At 38.8% G+C, this 18,390-nt stretch overlaps 1 protein-coding gene across 3 annotated transcripts; it reads right to left on the bottom strand.

Annotated features, from left to right (window-relative positions):
- Positions 1-317: 317 nt before the first annotated feature.
- On the bottom strand, positions 318-15,510 carry LOC148872961 (uncharacterized). Of its 3 annotated transcripts, XM_088967518.1 has the most exons (10): positions 14,803-15,510; positions 14,664-14,730; positions 14,307-14,335; positions 14,008-14,216; positions 12,383-12,501; positions 3,029-3,124; positions 2,857-2,932; positions 1,195-1,348; positions 1,026-1,110; positions 318-934 (listed from the first exon to the last, which is right to left on the bottom strand). In XM_088967518.1, coding segments are annotated over exons 1-10 (1,065 nt in total). In that variant the 5' UTR covers positions 15,031-15,510; the 3' UTR covers positions 318-932. The 3 variants fall into 3 exon arrangements, with proteins under 3 accessions (XP_088823644.1, XP_088823642.1, XP_088823643.1); XM_088967516.1 differs by lacking the exon at positions 1,026-1,110; XM_088967517.1 differs by lacking the exon at positions 1,026-1,110 and having other exon boundaries at positions 14,307-14,373; positions 14,803-15,502.
- Positions 15,511-18,390: the final 2,880 nt, after the last annotated feature.

Below are 18,390 nucleotides of genomic sequence, written 5' to 3'. Positions count from 1 at the left end.
TCGAATGGGACAAAAATGTTCCTTTTAAAAATGGATTTTTATGACTGAAATGGTTATTACCTTATTTACCTAAGAAATGAAAAAACATGAATAAATACACTTACCCAAGTAAATGTTTCCCAAGAAAAACTTATTACTTATCAAAAAACGAGCGGGGCCTTAAGTGAATTAGCTTCCTTCTCCTTTTGTTATATAAATAGATGTTTTAATACCCCGTCTCACTCTATAGCCCCAAAAGGCTAAAACTTTAAGAATGGACTTTGCTTTTTGGCACACTTACCCTACCGGGACTCACAATGTATAGGACTTCGTTAATATTGTGGTAGATGAATAGATATATTCTAGCTATCAAAGAAATAGAGTATCCGCTACAACCAGCCACAGATCTTACCAATTGAGCCAATTGGCACCTTCATGCTTCATGAATGATACATGAAACACTTGTTCTTGAAATATTTATGACTGATAGACCCTTCAGTTGCATTGAACACAAAGCCTACAACCAAGATTAGAGGTACAGGGCCAAAATCTTTAAAGAACTTTCCTTTCCCGTAGAACAAGGTGGAACAAACAGGAAACCTTTTGGACCTGTTCACATCGCTTTGTCTAGTTATGTCGTGGAACTGACTGAAGCTTGGGTACATCATATAAGCACACAATGTGGATCACTTGGTTGTTCCACTGGACTCAACCATCAAGAAATTGTGTAGATAGCCAAAACTTGTATTATCTGGACGTTACCCTTTTGCTACATGATAATTCATTTTTCTGGTTGAGGTTGAAATTAGGAATTCTCCCTACATGTATGCTGCAATCCTATAAACAACTTGCAGGAGCTGGTCCATAGTTTCTTCGCAAGTTCAGTGTCATAAGATAGTGCAGAGGAACTCACAGACCTACCTCTGCCTCCAAAAAAATACACTCCAGATGTTTCCTGAAATGAAACACAAATAGCTAGTAAGTCTATACATTATTCATCTACATGACATCATTGATGGCACCAATATAGGTTAGTATGCCATTACATGTTTCTTCCCAGGCCAACACACACATGGGGAGGAAGAGAGAGAGAGAGAGAGAGAGATTCCTCAAGGGCCAAGACAACATATCCTAGCAATATGGATTGCCCTTTAACGTCAGAGAAATTTGGAGATAGTAGCCACTAGACACCAATATTAAACTAAAGATACTTACTGGAGGGGCAAGGGCCGCATCGACAGTAGGCTCAACTCCACTTTCAGGTGAGTGTAAGAAACCCAGAACTTTCAGAACAACTAAGGCCAAATGAGAGAGTTGAGAAGGAATTTCTCGCATAATTTTTGTTTCTACTGCCCCAGGATCTACAGCACTGCAAGATAAAGAAATTCAACCAAAACAAACATATTTCTACTAATACCAAGTGAGTCTTTTGTTGGAAGGATCAATCTGTCAAAATTACTTCCTCATGAATCAGTGATTTTCAGGGGTTTGGAGACTCACAAATTTCTCCAAGAAAACATGTTTGGTAGAAATAATGCTGGCAAAACAATTTCTCCAAAAATCATCCAACAGTTGCAACCAAGGTTCAAAGTATCAATATGATACACCCTATATCGAGCATATCGTATCTTTTGGTAACGATACACCTATTTACAGGTGTTTCGGGAAGCTGTTTCTTTTTAATAAAAGATATTGTTAAAAACATTACTAAAAAACAAATTTAAAAAAAATAACTAAAAAAACACAAAATCGTGTCGTTTTAAGTACCATTACACCCCTGCCGGTACACGGGCATATCGATACTTTGAACCATGGTTGCAACATCATTGGTAGTCACATGTTACTACCATGAAAATTGATTTAAAAAACACCTCCTGATTCACAAAGCCATCTCCCAAAGCTTCAGGCCTCATCCCAAATCATGAAAACCGGTACTAACCAATCCTCTACTAATTTTTGAGGAATTGGTCTACCAAATGGAATTTTTCACATGATCTGGGGAATCAGCTGACATGGTAATTTTACAATTCGGAATCAAGAAAATTGATTCCTACAACCAAACCCCCAAACCATTTGTATTAGTATAATAGTATCATATATGGTTAGTGTTTGTGACTCTTGGAAGATAAGCGTGTTTGTCTTCTAGGATGTTAGTGTTATCAATTACATTATTTGAACATGTAGGGATGCCAAACCAGCACCAAATCTAATTCACAATAAAGAATGTAAAAAAATCACTAAAAAGCCTGAAATACATGATTGAAACCATGCAAACTACCACATCCTTTAGGATATTTGATGAACTTCTAGGATGGCCTAGAAACATGTCTATTAACTAGATGGTGATGTACCAGATTCAGGTAGATTTCTACCTGAGATTCATAGGTCATGGCACTCATGCACCCATTATTGGTCTCAGCTATTACTTTCTCACCACTTGCATAATGGGCTTAGGACAATATGATTTCCAATAATCAGTTCATGAATTTTCTAAAAAGCATAATATCGCGAGATTAGATCATCATATTTGGGGGGCTAGGCCTTTGGCAGCCAAAATGTCTCATTCAGTTGGGTTCAAAGATTGCCAATTCCTTAGCTGATAGCCTGACCAGAACTGGAGGTGAAAGAAACAAGAGTAATAACGAGAATCTTCTATCCCAGCATAAATCTTAACTCTTTTCTTGGGCCTTGGGTTGTATTCACTTATACATACTTCATGTAGTTGCATTGATGTGTATGATCTGGACCATTGTTGTTTCCCATTCCTGAAGGGCTTTGCTGTATTTTTCTCTTTTTTATATCAATTAACTTAAGTTTCTAATTAACAATCCAAATAAAACTAATAATAATTATAACATGTCAAGATTGTAAACACACATGACAGAGACTGGATGAGATTTGTCCATCAAGTAAAGTTGGCGATGAAGCTCATAAGAGAACAGAAGTAAGCATACTGTCATAAAAGAACCACGTATTCTGATTAGAATGAAGAAAAAGGAGAGTTCTGGAGACTGTACTTGCATTTATTCTTACAGCACATTTTACTTACTTTTGGAGTATTCATAGATATGAGCAAATGGGTACTGTTTTGATTTTGAGAAACATATTCCAGACAAAGATTCCTCGTCAACTTGTAAATCAAATACTGCAGCAGAAAGAAACAATGCATTTAAATTTTTGTTATCAATAAACAATGCATTTAAATATATATCAAAAAATATATTCAGATCTCCCACATGCATCACAATTCAGGCTTTTCTAGCTATATCAATGAAAAAACAAAAATAAAATAAATAAAACATTTGTGAAAGATGAACCATGGAAATTGCTCTGATTGATGAATTTAGGTCCAAATAAGTGGAAGGAACTGGTGAGAGGAATCAATAAATTATTGTCCTCGACACATTGGGAAATTGGCAAAGGATAGGAACGGTTGTAGTGTGGCAATTCATGTTAACTATCTCTGTTTATGGATGATCTTGAAGACCTCCCACAAGTTGAGAACATTAACACGCAGCTGAAAGAAGTGCTCAACCACAAAGGAGAGTGGAATCTTCAGAATGGGGTAAACATCCTTCCTAGTTCCTAGTGATACAGTACATGCAACTCACATCCTAAACGTTAAACTCATGGAGGAAGAAGATAGGTGTGATTGGAAAGTGTCAAATAGTGGAAACTTTTCCACTCAAACAGCATAGGCTGTCATCCAGGGAAGAGGAATTGAGGACCAGGTTTGGAGATGGAAAGCTTTCAATATTGGTGTGGAAAGCTTTCAAAAGAAAATTACTGGCAGATAGTAATTTAAAAGTATAGAGTACAATTAACCTCAAAATATTAGAGAACATGGAAGAAGTATACCACCAATTTTCACACAGCCATCTTGCAATAAAGCCTGGAGACATTCCAGTCCATTCTTTTTTTTTTTTTTTTGAGAAAAGATAACTGATTTCATTGAAATCATTAAACAAGGGAGGGATGTACAAAGTCTTGTCCGCAAAACAAAAACAAAAGACAAAGCCCACTACTAATTTGGCAATATATGTGCATTATACAAAAAAAATCCCTTCCAAGACCAGATTTAGCAATGCAAGCAAGAGGGGAGCTCCCTGATTTCTAACAGCATGTGGGAGAGCTTCCACAGGTCAAGAGCATGGTTCAAAGTATAGATATGCCCCTGTGTATCAGCAGGGGCGTATTGCATCAGTACTTAAAACGACACGCTTTTGTGTTTTTTATTTTAGTTTTTTTTTCAAAATTTGGTTTTTAGTAATGTTTTTTACTATATTTTTTATTAAAAAGAAGCAGGCCCCCGAAACACCTGTAAACAGGTGCCCCGTGACCAAAAGATATGATACAATACACCCAATCGATACTTTGAACCTTGGTCAAGAGACTGTCCAGAAGCCCAATTTATAACATTCCTCAAATCTGATTCCACTGCAATGAAAGGAAGTTGTTGTGACTTGGCAATTCTGAGGCCTTCAAGGAGGACCCTAGTCTCTGCTTCCAATGCATCAGCAGCCTTGGAAGGACCACTATAGGCCCAAGTCAATTCTCCATTAGATCTACAAACCTAACCTCCTATTCCTGCATCTGAGCTGTCCTCCGTAGCTCTCCTAAAGCTGCCATTGAAGTTCAGAATGTACTCACATTCTTGTCTTGGGGTGATTTGAAAGAAAGGCTGAGGATGAAAGGGAGTGGTTGACAGTAGGGCTGGCCAATTCCTTTGCGGTTCACGCCGATTTGATACCCTCAAAGACTTTACTATTCACCACCTAGTTGTTGATATTAGCTAGGATACGATCTCTAAGAGTCTCTAAGGAGGAGTATATCTCATCGAATAATCTCATATTTCTTTCCTCCTAAATATTCCACATGACTGCATGGATAATTACTTTCCAGAAGCAACTTCCTCTCTTGCCCAAATTAATCTTTAGCCCTCGCCAAGAGTTGATAAACTCTATAACAGAATTTGGGGGAGTCCAGCTGAGACTGCCCCTTGCTAAAGAATCAAGAAAATACTGCCAAAGACTTCAGACCACGATGCAATTAATAAAAAGATGTCCAATAGATTCCCCATCATTATAGTGCATCAGACAAATAGAAAGAGATATGTAGAGATTGCCTTGAAATTTCTTGTGGAGGTTGTCACAGGTATTCAGGGTCTGTTTGGTTCGCAATCGGAATTGAAATCCTGATCAGAATCAGAATGGTCCATTCCCATAGTCTATTTGGTTCAGACAGGAATGGGAATGAGAATTGAAATCAGTAGAAATGGGATTTCATTCCCAAGGGATGGGCAAGGTGTGAACTGAATTCAAAGCAAGAAGAAAACAGATTTAGAAGTGTCAAGAATAGTCAACCCCCACCCCAAAGAGTCTCTTTTATATTGAAGAGATAAAAGGTATGTACCGTTACAAGAATGCCTTTACAGGCTGAAAGATAAAAAGAACAAATAAAATAATAAGAACTACGATATTGTACAACAAGGACTACTCTAATAATGTACATCAAGATATATCTTCACACTCCCCCTCAAACTGATGCATAGACATCAGCATCAGTTTGCCCCCAAGAATGAGATCTCGACTTTTAGTCATGGCCTTGGTGAAGATGCCGGCAATCTGCATGTGAGAGGCAACGTGAGGAAGAGATATAGAGCCTGCAACAAGGAGGTCTCTAATAAAGTGACAATCCACCTCTATATGTTTAGTCCTCTCATGAAAGATTGGATTAGATGCGATCTTGATAGTGTTGGTGTTGTTGGCATATAAAGGGATAGGAGTAGGAAGAGAAATACCAAATTCTATGAAAAGTGACATCAGCCAAACAATCTTGCTACATGCAGAAGACATAGCTCTATACTTGGCTTCAGTAGAAGACTTAGAGACAGTTTGTTGTTTCTTGCACTTCCAGGACATGAGAGAGTCACCCATGAAGACGCACCACCCAATAGTGGATCGACAAGTGTTAGGGCAACCGGCCCAATTAGCATCAACGTAAACCCTCAACTGTATGGATGACGAGGAAGAGAAAAACAGTCTCTGAGGGGTCGTGTCTTTAACATAATGGACGATGCGGCGAATAGCAGCCATATGAGATTGTCTTGGGGCAGAGACAAATTGATTGACGACCTAAACAGCATGTGAAATATCAGGCCTGGTCATACTAAGATAGATATAAAAGCCAACAAGCTGACGGTACAAGGTAGCACCAAGAAGGATGAGGCCTTTGGATTTAGATAGCTTGACGTTCAGCTCCAAGGGGATATCAACGTGTTTCTCATCAGTGATTCCAGCTAGTTTGACGAGATCAGAGGCGTATTTTTGTTGACAAATAAAATACCCTCGACTGCTACGATGAACCTCCAAACCCAAGAAGTAAGCGAGAGGACACAAGTCCTTCATGTGAAACGAGTTATGAAGTAAGGACTTCAGCTCACAAATGCCGTCATGATCATTCCCCATTAGAAGCATGTCATCAACATACAAAAGAAGAAAAGTAATACCCTAACAAAGAGGGAGTAGTCAGAGGAACTTTGATTATACCCAACTACAACAACAACATCCCGAAAGCGCTCAAACCAAGCTTTGGGTGCTTGCTTCAGGCCATATAAAGACTTCTTTAGGCGGCAGACACGTGAAGGATCACTGCAATATCCAGGCGGAGGTTTCATGTACACTGTCTCCTTTAGTTCACCATGAAGAAAGACATTCTTCACATCTAATTGGTAAATAGTCCAGGAATAAACAGCAGATATGGCCATAAGAGTCCGAACTGTGGTGATCTTAGCAACCGGGGCAAATGTTTCTTAATAATCAATTCCATATTCCACTGTATCCTTGGGCAACTAACCGGACCTTATATCGATAAAGAAAACCAACTGATTTCAGTTTGATCGTATAGACCCAACGACTTCCAACAATAGAAGCATCTAGAGGAGTTGGCACAAGATCCCAAGTATTAGTCTCATGGAGGGCTTGAATTTCGGAATCCAAAGCTTCTTTCCACTAAGAACTTCTAATGGCTTGCTGATAAGATCTAGGGATATTTGTGGAAAAAAGTACAACAGAAAATGAACTATTATTTGAAGGAAAACCATAGCAGTCAGGAGGTCGAGAGACATGGGTAAAACGACGAAGTGGAATAACCGAATTACTATCTGAAATAGGAGGATCTTGGGTCAATGTATCACTTACAAGGATATCTAAGATGAATGCTCTAGACCGGGTGGAACGGGGGTTGTAGGTGCAGGAGTCGGGACACGTAGCTACTTGCGGGTAAAGACAAGAAGATCTCTCTCAGTTGAGGAAGTAGTAGTGTCATTTGAATCAAAGTCCTGCAAAACAAAGATAAAAGGAGCAGACAATCTAGCAACCCCAACAAAGAAGAATATATGTTCAAGAAACACAACATTCCGAGAAATCCGAATACGATGAATAACATGATCATAACACAAAAATCCTTTGTGGTTAGGACCATATCCCACAAAGGCACACATAACATACTGAGCAATTAATTTAGATCGTTCACGAGCAGAAAGATGAACAAAACAAAGACAACCAAAAACATGAAGGCTAGAGAAATATGGGGAAAAACCAAAAAGTTTTTGAAAGGGAGAAGTGTTGCATAGAACAGAGGATGGAAGAAAATTGATCAAATACGTAGTTGTACTGGCTGCTTATACCCAAAACAAAGTTGAAGTATGAGACTCCTGTAGTAATGTCCGCACAACACTAAGAATATGTTCGTTCTTCCGTTCAGCTACACCATTCTGTTGTAGAGTGTATGGGCAGATCCGCTGAGACTGAATTCCATAACTCCTCAAGTATGCCAAGAAGTCACCATCTCTATATTCTCCCTCTGAATCTGAGCGGAGGATAGTCACATTGCACTTGAATCGATTTTGCACCATAGTATGAAATAATTTAAAAGCACCAAAGACTTCTGATTTGTGTCGTAGAAAATAAATCTAAGTATATCTGGTACAATCATCTATAAATAATACGAAATATTTGTACCCCAATCGTGAAGTAATAGAAGCAGACCAAACATCACTATGTATCATCTCAAAAGGTTTAGTGGCATGTTCAGATGTATGAAGAAATGATAAAACATGACTTTTACTCAAACAACACGTAGTGCAAGAAACATCAAAAGTATCAACAAGGGGAATTTTATTCTTAATCAAACCAGAGTCAAACAAAATTTTTAATTTTTGGGAATATGGATGACCCAATCGTTTATGCCATAAATCCCAAACATTATTTCTATAACTCAACAGAGAATCAGATAAAGAAGAACTAAGTAAAGCTGAAGATGCCCGCGCAAACAGACGGCCCAGCCTACGCCCCTTCCCTTTCACCTTCCCAGTGTATCGGTCCTGTATCAAACAACCATCATGAGAAAAAGTGAGAACATATCCTTCATCAACAAGTTGGCCAACAGAAATCAGATTAGTAGTAAGGTTGGGTACTAAGAGGGTTTTGGAGAGAGGAAATGATCTAGTTGGTGACAGTTGAAGGGACAGATCATTACTACCAATGATGTCTAATTTTTCACCATTAGCAGTAATAATATGTTTATGGTGAGTTTTAGTGGAAGGGATTGGGTGATTGAGGTAGGCTCCTGTCATATGGTTGGTGGCACCTGAATCTATAATCCAAGCATGTGAAGGGGAAGAACAATATACAGAGAACTTACCAGACAAGCCAATAGCAGAGAAAGCAGAGGAAATAGCAGAAGATACCAGTTGCCAAACCCTTTCCTCATCCATGACACCTGTTGAATCACCTTTCACTAAAGACTCACCCTTGGTAGATACAGTGTCTGTTGCTTGATAGGCCCCTGAGTCTTTTTCTGAGAGCCCTTAGCTGGTCGGACTGGACAGTCTGGAATAATGTGACCATTTTGCTTGCAATAGGTACACATATTCTTCTTATTACAGTGAGATGCAATATGTCCAAAACCCTTACATTCATAGCACTAGGTTTTAGAGAGGTCCTTGGAGGTTGGCTTCTTACCCCCATGAGCAACAAAGGTTGTTTCAGCCCCAACTTCAGCCATCTTCCCATCAAACCCGACTGTAGTGAGAAGTCTAGTCTCTTCGTTCAGAAGTTCCCCTAAGACAGAATCCATATCTGGAAGTGCTCCCCTACTCAGAACGTTGGACCTGATTATCTCATATTCAGGTTTGTCTCATCAAGAATTGAGTCACCTTTTTCTTCTCAAAGTGCTTCTGAAGATATTTCACACACTCTACTGGATCCGAAGGTTCAATGTGAACAATCTCATATTTAGCCCATAAATCAAGAAAACCAGAATAATACTCCTGTATCCTCCGATCTCCTTGGTTGTAAGAGAATATTTCTGGTTCTATCTGATATTGTTTAGATACGTTGGATTGTTGATAAACCTTTTCTAAATACATGTACATCTCATATGCTATTTCCATTCTCCTCATAGGTACAGATATATGATAATCAATAGATCTCAGAATCCAAGAAACAAGTTATCCATTATCCAACTTCCATTGTTGTAAAGCTTTGGCCTCAGTCTCAACCGATTTGGTGACCATTCCATTCAGATGTCTTTCTAAACCCTTTCCCTTAACACAAAAGTCGAAGTGGAACTTCCACATCTCATAGTTCTGTCCATTCATCTTTACAAGAATGATATCACCTCTGTCTGAAACCATTTTAGCAAGAGAATAGCACAAAATAGGGTTCGGTTGAAGTTTAAAGAAACTAAACTGAAGTAAAACTTGATCCAAAGACGAGTGAAATAGGCTGTAATAAATCCAAGAGAGTCAAAAAAACTAAAATAGAAACCCCTTACTTTCACCAGAGATTGTTCAAGATCCAAAATAAAGAAAAGTTGAACACACAATCTAGAAAAGGAAAGTTTGGGCACAACCTCCAAGAAGAAGAGTCCACATGTCTCTCAAAACTTCACGGGTCTCCGTAAAAATTTCAGAATATGTTGAGAGGGGCTAGGTGACAACTCCTTTCAATTCTTGTTGCAAACGGAGATCAGACGAGAGAGATCCAATAAAATCTCTCTCTCTGGATGCGCAGAAAACAAAAAAGGGGTTCCTGGAGAGATCAAAACAGTCCAGGACCACTCCGCAGAGATGTAGGTTCTCAATAGATCACGAAAACAAGGTGGATCAGAGAAAAGGAAGATCAAAGGGCAACCTGCTCTGATACCATGTGAACAAAATTCAGATGAAGAAGAAAACAGATTTAGGGGTGTCAAGAGTAGTCGACCCCCACCCCAAAGAGTCTCTTTTATATTAAAGAGATAAAAGGTATGTACAGTTACAAGAATGCCCTTATAGGGCTGAAAGATAAAAAGAACAAATAAAATAATAGTAATTACAATACTATACAACAAGGACTACTTTAAATCAAGCTCATAATAAAATTATATTTTTTAATATATTTGTATTTATAATATAAATAAACATTAAGTTTTTTATATTAACTTATTTACAATATAAATGAATAAATTTATAATTGATTTTCAAAATATATTTTTATTTGTGATATTAATTTATTTATATTTTTAATATATTTTAAATTTTAACGTACCTATTATTGACTTATTTATAATTTTTAATATCAATTTATTTATAACCGGCTCAAGTCGAGCCGAGCTTGAGTATCGCAAGTATCAACTCGAGTTGAGTTCGAGCCAAATATATGAAACACGATCGAGCTCGAGCCGTGTTTCGAGCTCTATGTTTTTGAGTCGAGCTCGAGCTCGAGTAGCTTGATACTCGACTCGACTCGGTCACACCCCTAGGAGGGAAAGATGAAGACTTCTAAGAGCATTGAGAGTAAGGAAGAAATAGCCGGGATTTCTAAGTCTTGCAGCTCTCTACAAAAATTGAAATTGAAGGAGACACCATCTGATCCTCTTATCAAGGTTGTAGAAATGAGAGCTTGTTTATCATGCACGCACTAACCTAAAAAGAGAGGTGAAAACTTCATGGAGAGGATTATTTCCCCACCAAAGGTCTATCCAAAATTTAATGGTATTCCCATTTCCAACTTTCAGTCTAAGAAGGGGAAAGAAAGAAGCAAAGGACTGTAGGGTACCTCTCCAAAGATTTCGAGAGGAATGAACTAGTAAAGGAAGAGAGTTGCCCCATCCCCAACAGCTTCTACCATATTTGCTGCAGATGACTGAGGTCCACAAAGAGTTATGTTCCATCTTGAACCTCCAAAGCCACTTCCCAAGGAAAGCCTGATTTCTTTCCGAGATGTGTCCCAAGCCTATCCCACCTTCCCAAGCAAACAAATTTTCCAATTCACCAAGTGGAAACCTTTCTCTCCTCTTTCCTCCCAAAGGAAATCTCTTTGGATGGGTCTCCAATCTATTCCTAATCTTAGCTGGAACTTTGAAAAGAGAGAGGAAGTAGATAGGGAGGTTTGAGAGTGTAGCCTTTATGAGAGTTAGTCTACCACCTTTGGAGAGAGAGTTCCGCTTCCAAGTACCCAGCCGCCTCTCACATTTCTCAATGACAGTGCCCCAAAAGCTTGCAGATGACGGGTTTCCCCTGAGGGGAAGGCCCAGGTATGTGAAAGGAAGACTCCACCCTACATCCCAGAGCATCCTTCAGACTCCACCCTACATTCCAGTCCATTCTTGGGGTTTAGGGTTAAACCATGGAATTCATACAAGACTTTGTAGCTGGGTGCTTAATGCATCATTCACAGACCAATTCTCTCGTTTATCGGGGGTGCAATACCCCTCATTAATCGACTGGAAGATATGGAAAAACAGAAATTTCAGAAGTCATGATGAATCTTGGTATAGAGAGGAATTTGTAATCAATAAAATACTAAAATGGTTAAGGGAACTGAGTATAATTCTTTCCAGATTCACTTGATAATGGCTATGAGTATTAACAAATTGAACACTGAACGGAGAAGAAGAATACAGAGGGGTATTTGTTGCAAAGTAAAGTTCAGGGTGTCTTTGTTGCAAAAAAAAAAGTTCAGGGGGTAATTATCGCTGACTTCATAGTACAGGGGGCCTTTGTAATTTACCCCAAAAAACAGCACTTAGAAGACTCGAGGACTCGGAAAATATCCCAATTGATGAGGCACTAACTATTATTGTTCAAGAAATTGGATAACAAATGATAAATCTGTAATGGTAATAGCCACAATAGATCCAGAATTGTAGTTTAACCTTTATAAGGAAGATAAAAGATAACATTTTCACCATTCTTTTGAGATGGGGATCCAAATATAAATAATTACTCTTGGCCACTGTTAATATCTGGAACCAAATATCACACAAGATTTTCTAAAGGAACCAAATATATATATATATATATATGTAGAGAGAGAGAGAGAGAAGCTTTGCATATTGGATATTAAAGCATGCTCACCACATCTATGGGTAAAGGATGTAACATTAACAATCCGGGAAGGAACAGGACTGCTTCTAAGTAGTGGCAAGAGGAGATTAGTTAGGAAAAATGCACCAATATAATTTGTCCCCATCATCCTGTGACCACAGAAAGTCAGAAAACCTATCAACACATGTTCTATGTTTTTCCCCTTAAAAGACAACTACATAATACAAACAATGAAATAGCAAACGGTATATATTCCTATTTTGGAGCTCTAAAAATCACAAATAAAATGTCATTCACAAGAAGTTTTTTGCTCTATCAGTATGTAGGACTGGGATTGAACCACAACCGCATGCCTAAGATGGGAGACAGAGAACCTTCCAATTGAGTTCATATTCAAGAAACCTCAACTTAATCCTAATTTTATGTACAATATCATTCAAGTGTTTTAATAGTTGAATGCATAACACAAAGCTTCAAGACCTAACAATTCATGAAAATTAAAAGCAAATGAAAAAGCTTAATCTCAAAACTTCTCATTTGATCATATTAAACAGAACTATTAAAGGTAAAAATTGCAGTAAAATTCAGAAAAGAGTTATTGATTAGAACGTATTCCGGTTAAGATAATGAGACAAAATACCCATTATTAACATATGAATGTAGCGTATGTATCTGTGTCCTGTGTGTATACTCATGGCCAATGACTGTCTTGGTAAAGAATGAGTGTCAAACCTTTTCCTACTACAAGATCCATTACCCTTTGGGCTGTCCTATTGCCTTCTTATAGCCTTCAGTTTGCAATAAAGCATTGCTCACTACTGCAGCCACAGGCCTCCACTTTGACAAAGCTATGTCATAGCCTCTCTTAGTTTAATGCCAATCATCCCATCCTAAGTTCCATGGTTATCCCTTCTATCCCCATTTATCCATCTCAATATCCTCATTGTAGCTGCGTTCATCTGGACCACTGAGGCCTAATGGTCCAACGTTCTAGGACCAAAAAGTACAATTTTATATGTGTCCTGTAAATGTCTCCCATCAATCCTATTTGTATTCATCAGTCAAAACTCAAGGACACAGTTATACTTCACCACCCAGCATGCGGGCAATGTTCTCTTCAGTTCTGAATAACCAATAAAGAATATCAGTCGACGCTATTTTAAACCTTTTTGAAAAATCCCACCAAATCTTCAATCTTTGTTTCAAAAAGGCAAAAGAGGAAAAAAAAAACAAAAAGATGTGAAATAGAACCCAGAAAAGGATTTAAGAACCATAAATACGTCAATCATTCCAAGGAAATAGTTAAGCATATGAAGAATTAGATAAAAATGTTATTTTTTTTTTGCTTTTTTGATTAAAAAATATAAGTTTTCTCATGCGTTCAGATCAACACCAATTCCTATTTCTCACTATCATTTGTTGACCCATCATAAAAGTAGGGATCATAATGAATACAATGCCAAATTATGAATTTTAACCTGCAACTCGTGATATTTTATCAAGTAAGTTTATAATGATTGTATATATTTTGGGTGCTTCCAGAGTGCATGGAACAAAGAAGGAAAAGCAATCAAAACTAAAATCACATGAACCATGTAAGGCATGTTGGATGGGGTTAGTTAATGGAGGAAGAGATATTAAAATGAGAAACTTACTGGTCAAAGCCTTCGGCTGTGAATCTGCATGATGTCGCCAATATCCCAGCATTGTTTATCAGGAGTTGGATGGAGGGGTGCATATCAGAGTCCAAGAGCCACTGCTTAAGGGAATTTTTGAACTTGAGCATAGATTGAAATGATGACAGGTCTACCTGAAATGCTTTAAGATGGGCGTCTCTATTTCGCTGCTTAATCTCTCTGATAATCTGTTATGCAAATGAAGGGACAAACACTCAAGAAAAAGAATTGGGAGTGGGGGAGGGGGGATGATAATAAACTCAGGACTTAAGCCACACCTCTGATAACAAATCGGAGGACCGCCCAGCTGCAAATATTAGATATAGATAAATTTCAGTTTCACAGCTGCAATTATGGTAGAAGAAAGGTCATCCTTTCTCCAAGATAGAGGAGCAAATCAACTACTACTTGTAAACTCAATCAACACAAGAACTAACTAGGCATCTAGATACTAATCCTAATCGATTGATTAAGAGGTCTTGGATGGTTAGGGATATCTGAAGACAACGAACTTGATAAAAAAAAATGGCTTCACTTGTCAAAATGCTCTTCGCTAGATAACCAAGTATGGCCTTAAAAAGGAAGGTTAAGTCCATGAAGTTTTACAGAGCATGATACAGTAAATTGAAAAGTACCAAGAACGACATAGAATCCTTCCTTGGAAAGGGCATGCGCAGCTGCTGCACCTAAACCAGACGTGGCCTGCAACAACGAACACATATGAAATAGGAAGAAAAATAGATACAAAAGGATAAAGAAAGGTGGAATAGTTACGCCGGTGACGATGCAAACAGGCATGGAAGTGGTTGTGGTTGTGAAAATGGGCTGAGGAGAACAGCGCGGGTAGGAATGAGACTTCCGAGAGAAGAGTGCTCTGACAAACAACTGCAGGTGGGAGAAGACGAGAGCGAAAGTCCATAGCACCGCCATTCTCCAGAACTGTACAGAGCAAACGAATCGCAAGGCGTCCCTCCAGTACATCGTTGCCGTCTTCGTCGTCATCCTTCTCGTTTTTCTCCTTTCTCCAAAGGGGAAAATCAAACTATATTTCAAAGAGAAATCCGGATCTTCTACCCACGAATCCTACCCACAGCAATCCGAAGTGTTATTGTTTCATTCGAAAACTAACAGGCGTGCAGGCTTAATTCCCACAATTGCCGCTACAATTTCACTGAGAAGCTTAAAGCCCCGTCCTTGAGATATTGCCTTCAGATACGGTTCGAAGCTGCTTAACGGAGAACCGCGGGTGCTGGGATTTGATTAAGATAACTAGGCTCAGTTAGCAGTGAGGATGAGTTGCAGAGAGTTGCAGTTGTGATTGAATGGTTTGATTGCAAATGGTAGGGAGGAAGAAACTGTTCGACTCTACTTTGATCGAGTTTAGACTGATCTGAATAGTGAATACGATTGGGAAGGACGCAAGGAAACACCCCTTCTTTCTTCTCTTATTTCCCACCAAAATTGCTTGTTCATCAAGGTTTCGTTATTTCCGATTCTGTTGTCTGCAACAGAGTAGGGGTGTCCCGGTTCGGTTAACCGAACCATGGCACTTTTTTTTGTAAACCGAACCGGTGGTACCGATTTTTCTAATTCTCCAAATCGAAATCGAATCAGTACCATCGGTTAATCGGTTCATCAGTTTCGGTTTTTGACTGATTCGGTTCTTCGATTTTTATATTTATAATATATATTATATAAATATATGTATAATATTATATTATAAATAATAAATTATAAAAATTTGAAAAATATATAATATATTTATAAATACATCATTATAAATATAATATAAGTATATATTTTTATATATAATGAATATATTTATATATAATACATAGAAAATATATGGCATATATTAAAAACATATATAAAATATACATAAAAATATATATATTGGTCGGTTCGGTTAACCGTTAGTTTTTTTGTAGGTTAACCAAAAATCAAACTGGTCCTTCGGTTTTTCAAAAATCCTGAACCGATCGATTCAGTTAACCTCATTTTGTGATTCAATTTTCTCGGTTCATTCGGTTTTTCGATTTTTCATGAACACCCCTACAACATAGTCCATGGAGAGAGATTTTTTTATCCGGCCTTCCTTTCCCTACTGCCTTCACTGGGTGGGTCGTGTAGCGAAGATGGACACCCTTCAAGATCAATTGGCCCACTACATCCTGTGTAAATCAAGGGATTACTCCTTTATGAATTTTCCCCAAAAATACAAAAATTCACAAAAACAATTTATTTTACATGTTTAAGACATTGTTTCGTGATTAAGTGGTTGTTAAAAGAAGTATTTGTTGCACAAATATTTTTTAGAAGTACTTCATGCCTGTTTGGCAAGTCTTTTCCAGAAGATCTATTACAAGATCTGATGGTTAAAAGACAGGGTGAGCTTTTGAAAATAGATCTTGGAAGACCAAAGACTGTTTGGTTGAAATATTTTACATAGATCTTACAAAAGATCATAAAAGCTAAAAGACAGTTCGGTAATGTGAATGTCGTGTGTTGGCCAACAAACCTTTAATTTAACACATGGGACCCACATACATTTTCTAAGGTGGGACCCACATACCATTAGTGAACATGTATGTGGGGCCCACGTACATTTTACAAGATGGGCCTGACATACCATTGATGGACATGCATGAGGGTCCATGTGTGGACATGTATGTGGGGCCCCACATACCATTAGTGGACATGCATGTAGGGTCCATGCATGGACATATATGTGGGACCCACATACATTTTATAAGGTGGGCCCCACATGTAATTGGTGGACATACATGTGGGGTCCATGTGTGGACATGTATGTGGAGCCTACATACATTTTTTCAAGGTGGGCCCCACATACAATTGGTGGACATGTATGTAAGGACCATGTGTGGACATGTATGTGGGGCCCACATACAATTGGTGGACATGTATGTAGGGTCCATGTATGGACATGTAGGTGGGGCCTACATACATTTTGCAAGGTGGGCCCCATATACCATTGGTGGACATGCATGTAGGTTCCATGTGTGGACATGTATGTGGGGCCCATATACATTTTACTAGGTAGGCCCCACATGCCATTGGTGGATATGCATGTGGGTCCATGTGTGGACATGTATGTGGGCCCTACATACATTTTCCAAGGTATGCCCCACTTAACATTCAAATAGTTCTTGTGGAAAGATGACCCATTTTCTCTCAAGCGTGTATATTGTACCACAAGTTCAAAGAAGATAGGGTCCTAAAAACTATAAAAGCTTCATTTGAAGTTTCCTGAGAATGCCCAAATTCAGGTTTCTATCATCTTTTATGGCCCAGATCTATTTCCAAATGGGAAAAGCCCAGAATTCAGGCTTCCAGGCTTCTGAACAACCCAAAGGCCACATGAAAAAACTTGCCAAACATGGTCTTCTTTTAACAACCACTTAAGGTTGTTTGGTGACCTATTTGCCAAATCACTTATTATGTTTTTAAGCACTTATTGTGGTGGGAATGTTTGGTGATGTGGCATAATCTAGTTGCTCCTTATTGGATATGATTTGGCTGCCAACAACGACGATGACTGGGGTTCCTAAAAGAGATGGGGTCAGAGATCCCAGGGTGGCTCACCCAGCGAGGACACTCCGACGACTAAATTAGAACACAGTGATAGTAGAGAGCTTGATGATGATAATAGTGAGAGAGCTAGAGAGTGAAGATTACACATACAACAATAATAATTCGCCCCCTGGGGGGCGGAGTCTTTATATATTGGGGTCCATGCAGGTCGGTGGAACGGTTACCGGATCCCAATTGTGATGGGACTTGTTTGCGTGTTAGGTGGGTGAAATGTCGTCAAACGATAATACTGTCCCTTCTCGTCAGAACTGGGGAGTTGGTGAACTAATGTGACTGTTACAAAGTACGGTCCTGTGGGATACAGAGTACGACAGTGTGCTCCTCGAGGTTGCCATGCTTTGAACGGTAGGCGAGCTGCCTGTAGGATATCGGGCTGTTCGATGGCGAGCTGATTGGTAGTGAGCTTCTCGAGCTCGTGCTCCTTAGGTCCGCCTTGTCACAAATGTCGAAGTGCCCTTGGATCGAGTTGATCCTGGTGTGATCTTGTGCTGAGGTATACTTGCTTCGAAGTAGTCCTGACCGAGGTAGTTTCATATGTCCGGGCTCGATCTGTAACGAACTTGGTTTCGTTATCCTGGTCGCAATCTGGTATCAGGGCGGTCTTAGCTCGAAGTGACTTTAGTTCGGGGTACTAGCGTACCCTAGGTAGCTTTGTAGTGAGCTGATTCATGCCGAGTCACCATCTATGTTGAGTCATGTCCACGTGCTGATCTGATCTCGTCAAATTGTCGCTTGTGCTGAGTCATGTCC

Source organism: Nelumbo lutea, chromosome 2 (assembly GCF_056320005.1).
Source record: "Nelumbo lutea isolate HS-2025 chromosome 2, American lotus-T2T, whole genome shotgun sequence".
In the NCBI taxonomy this organism is placed as follows: domain Eukaryota; kingdom Viridiplantae; phylum Streptophyta; class Magnoliopsida; order Proteales; family Nelumbonaceae; genus Nelumbo; species Nelumbo lutea.
Note: the sequence above shows the minus strand (reverse complement) of the source record. Positions and strands in the feature narration are given on the sequence as shown.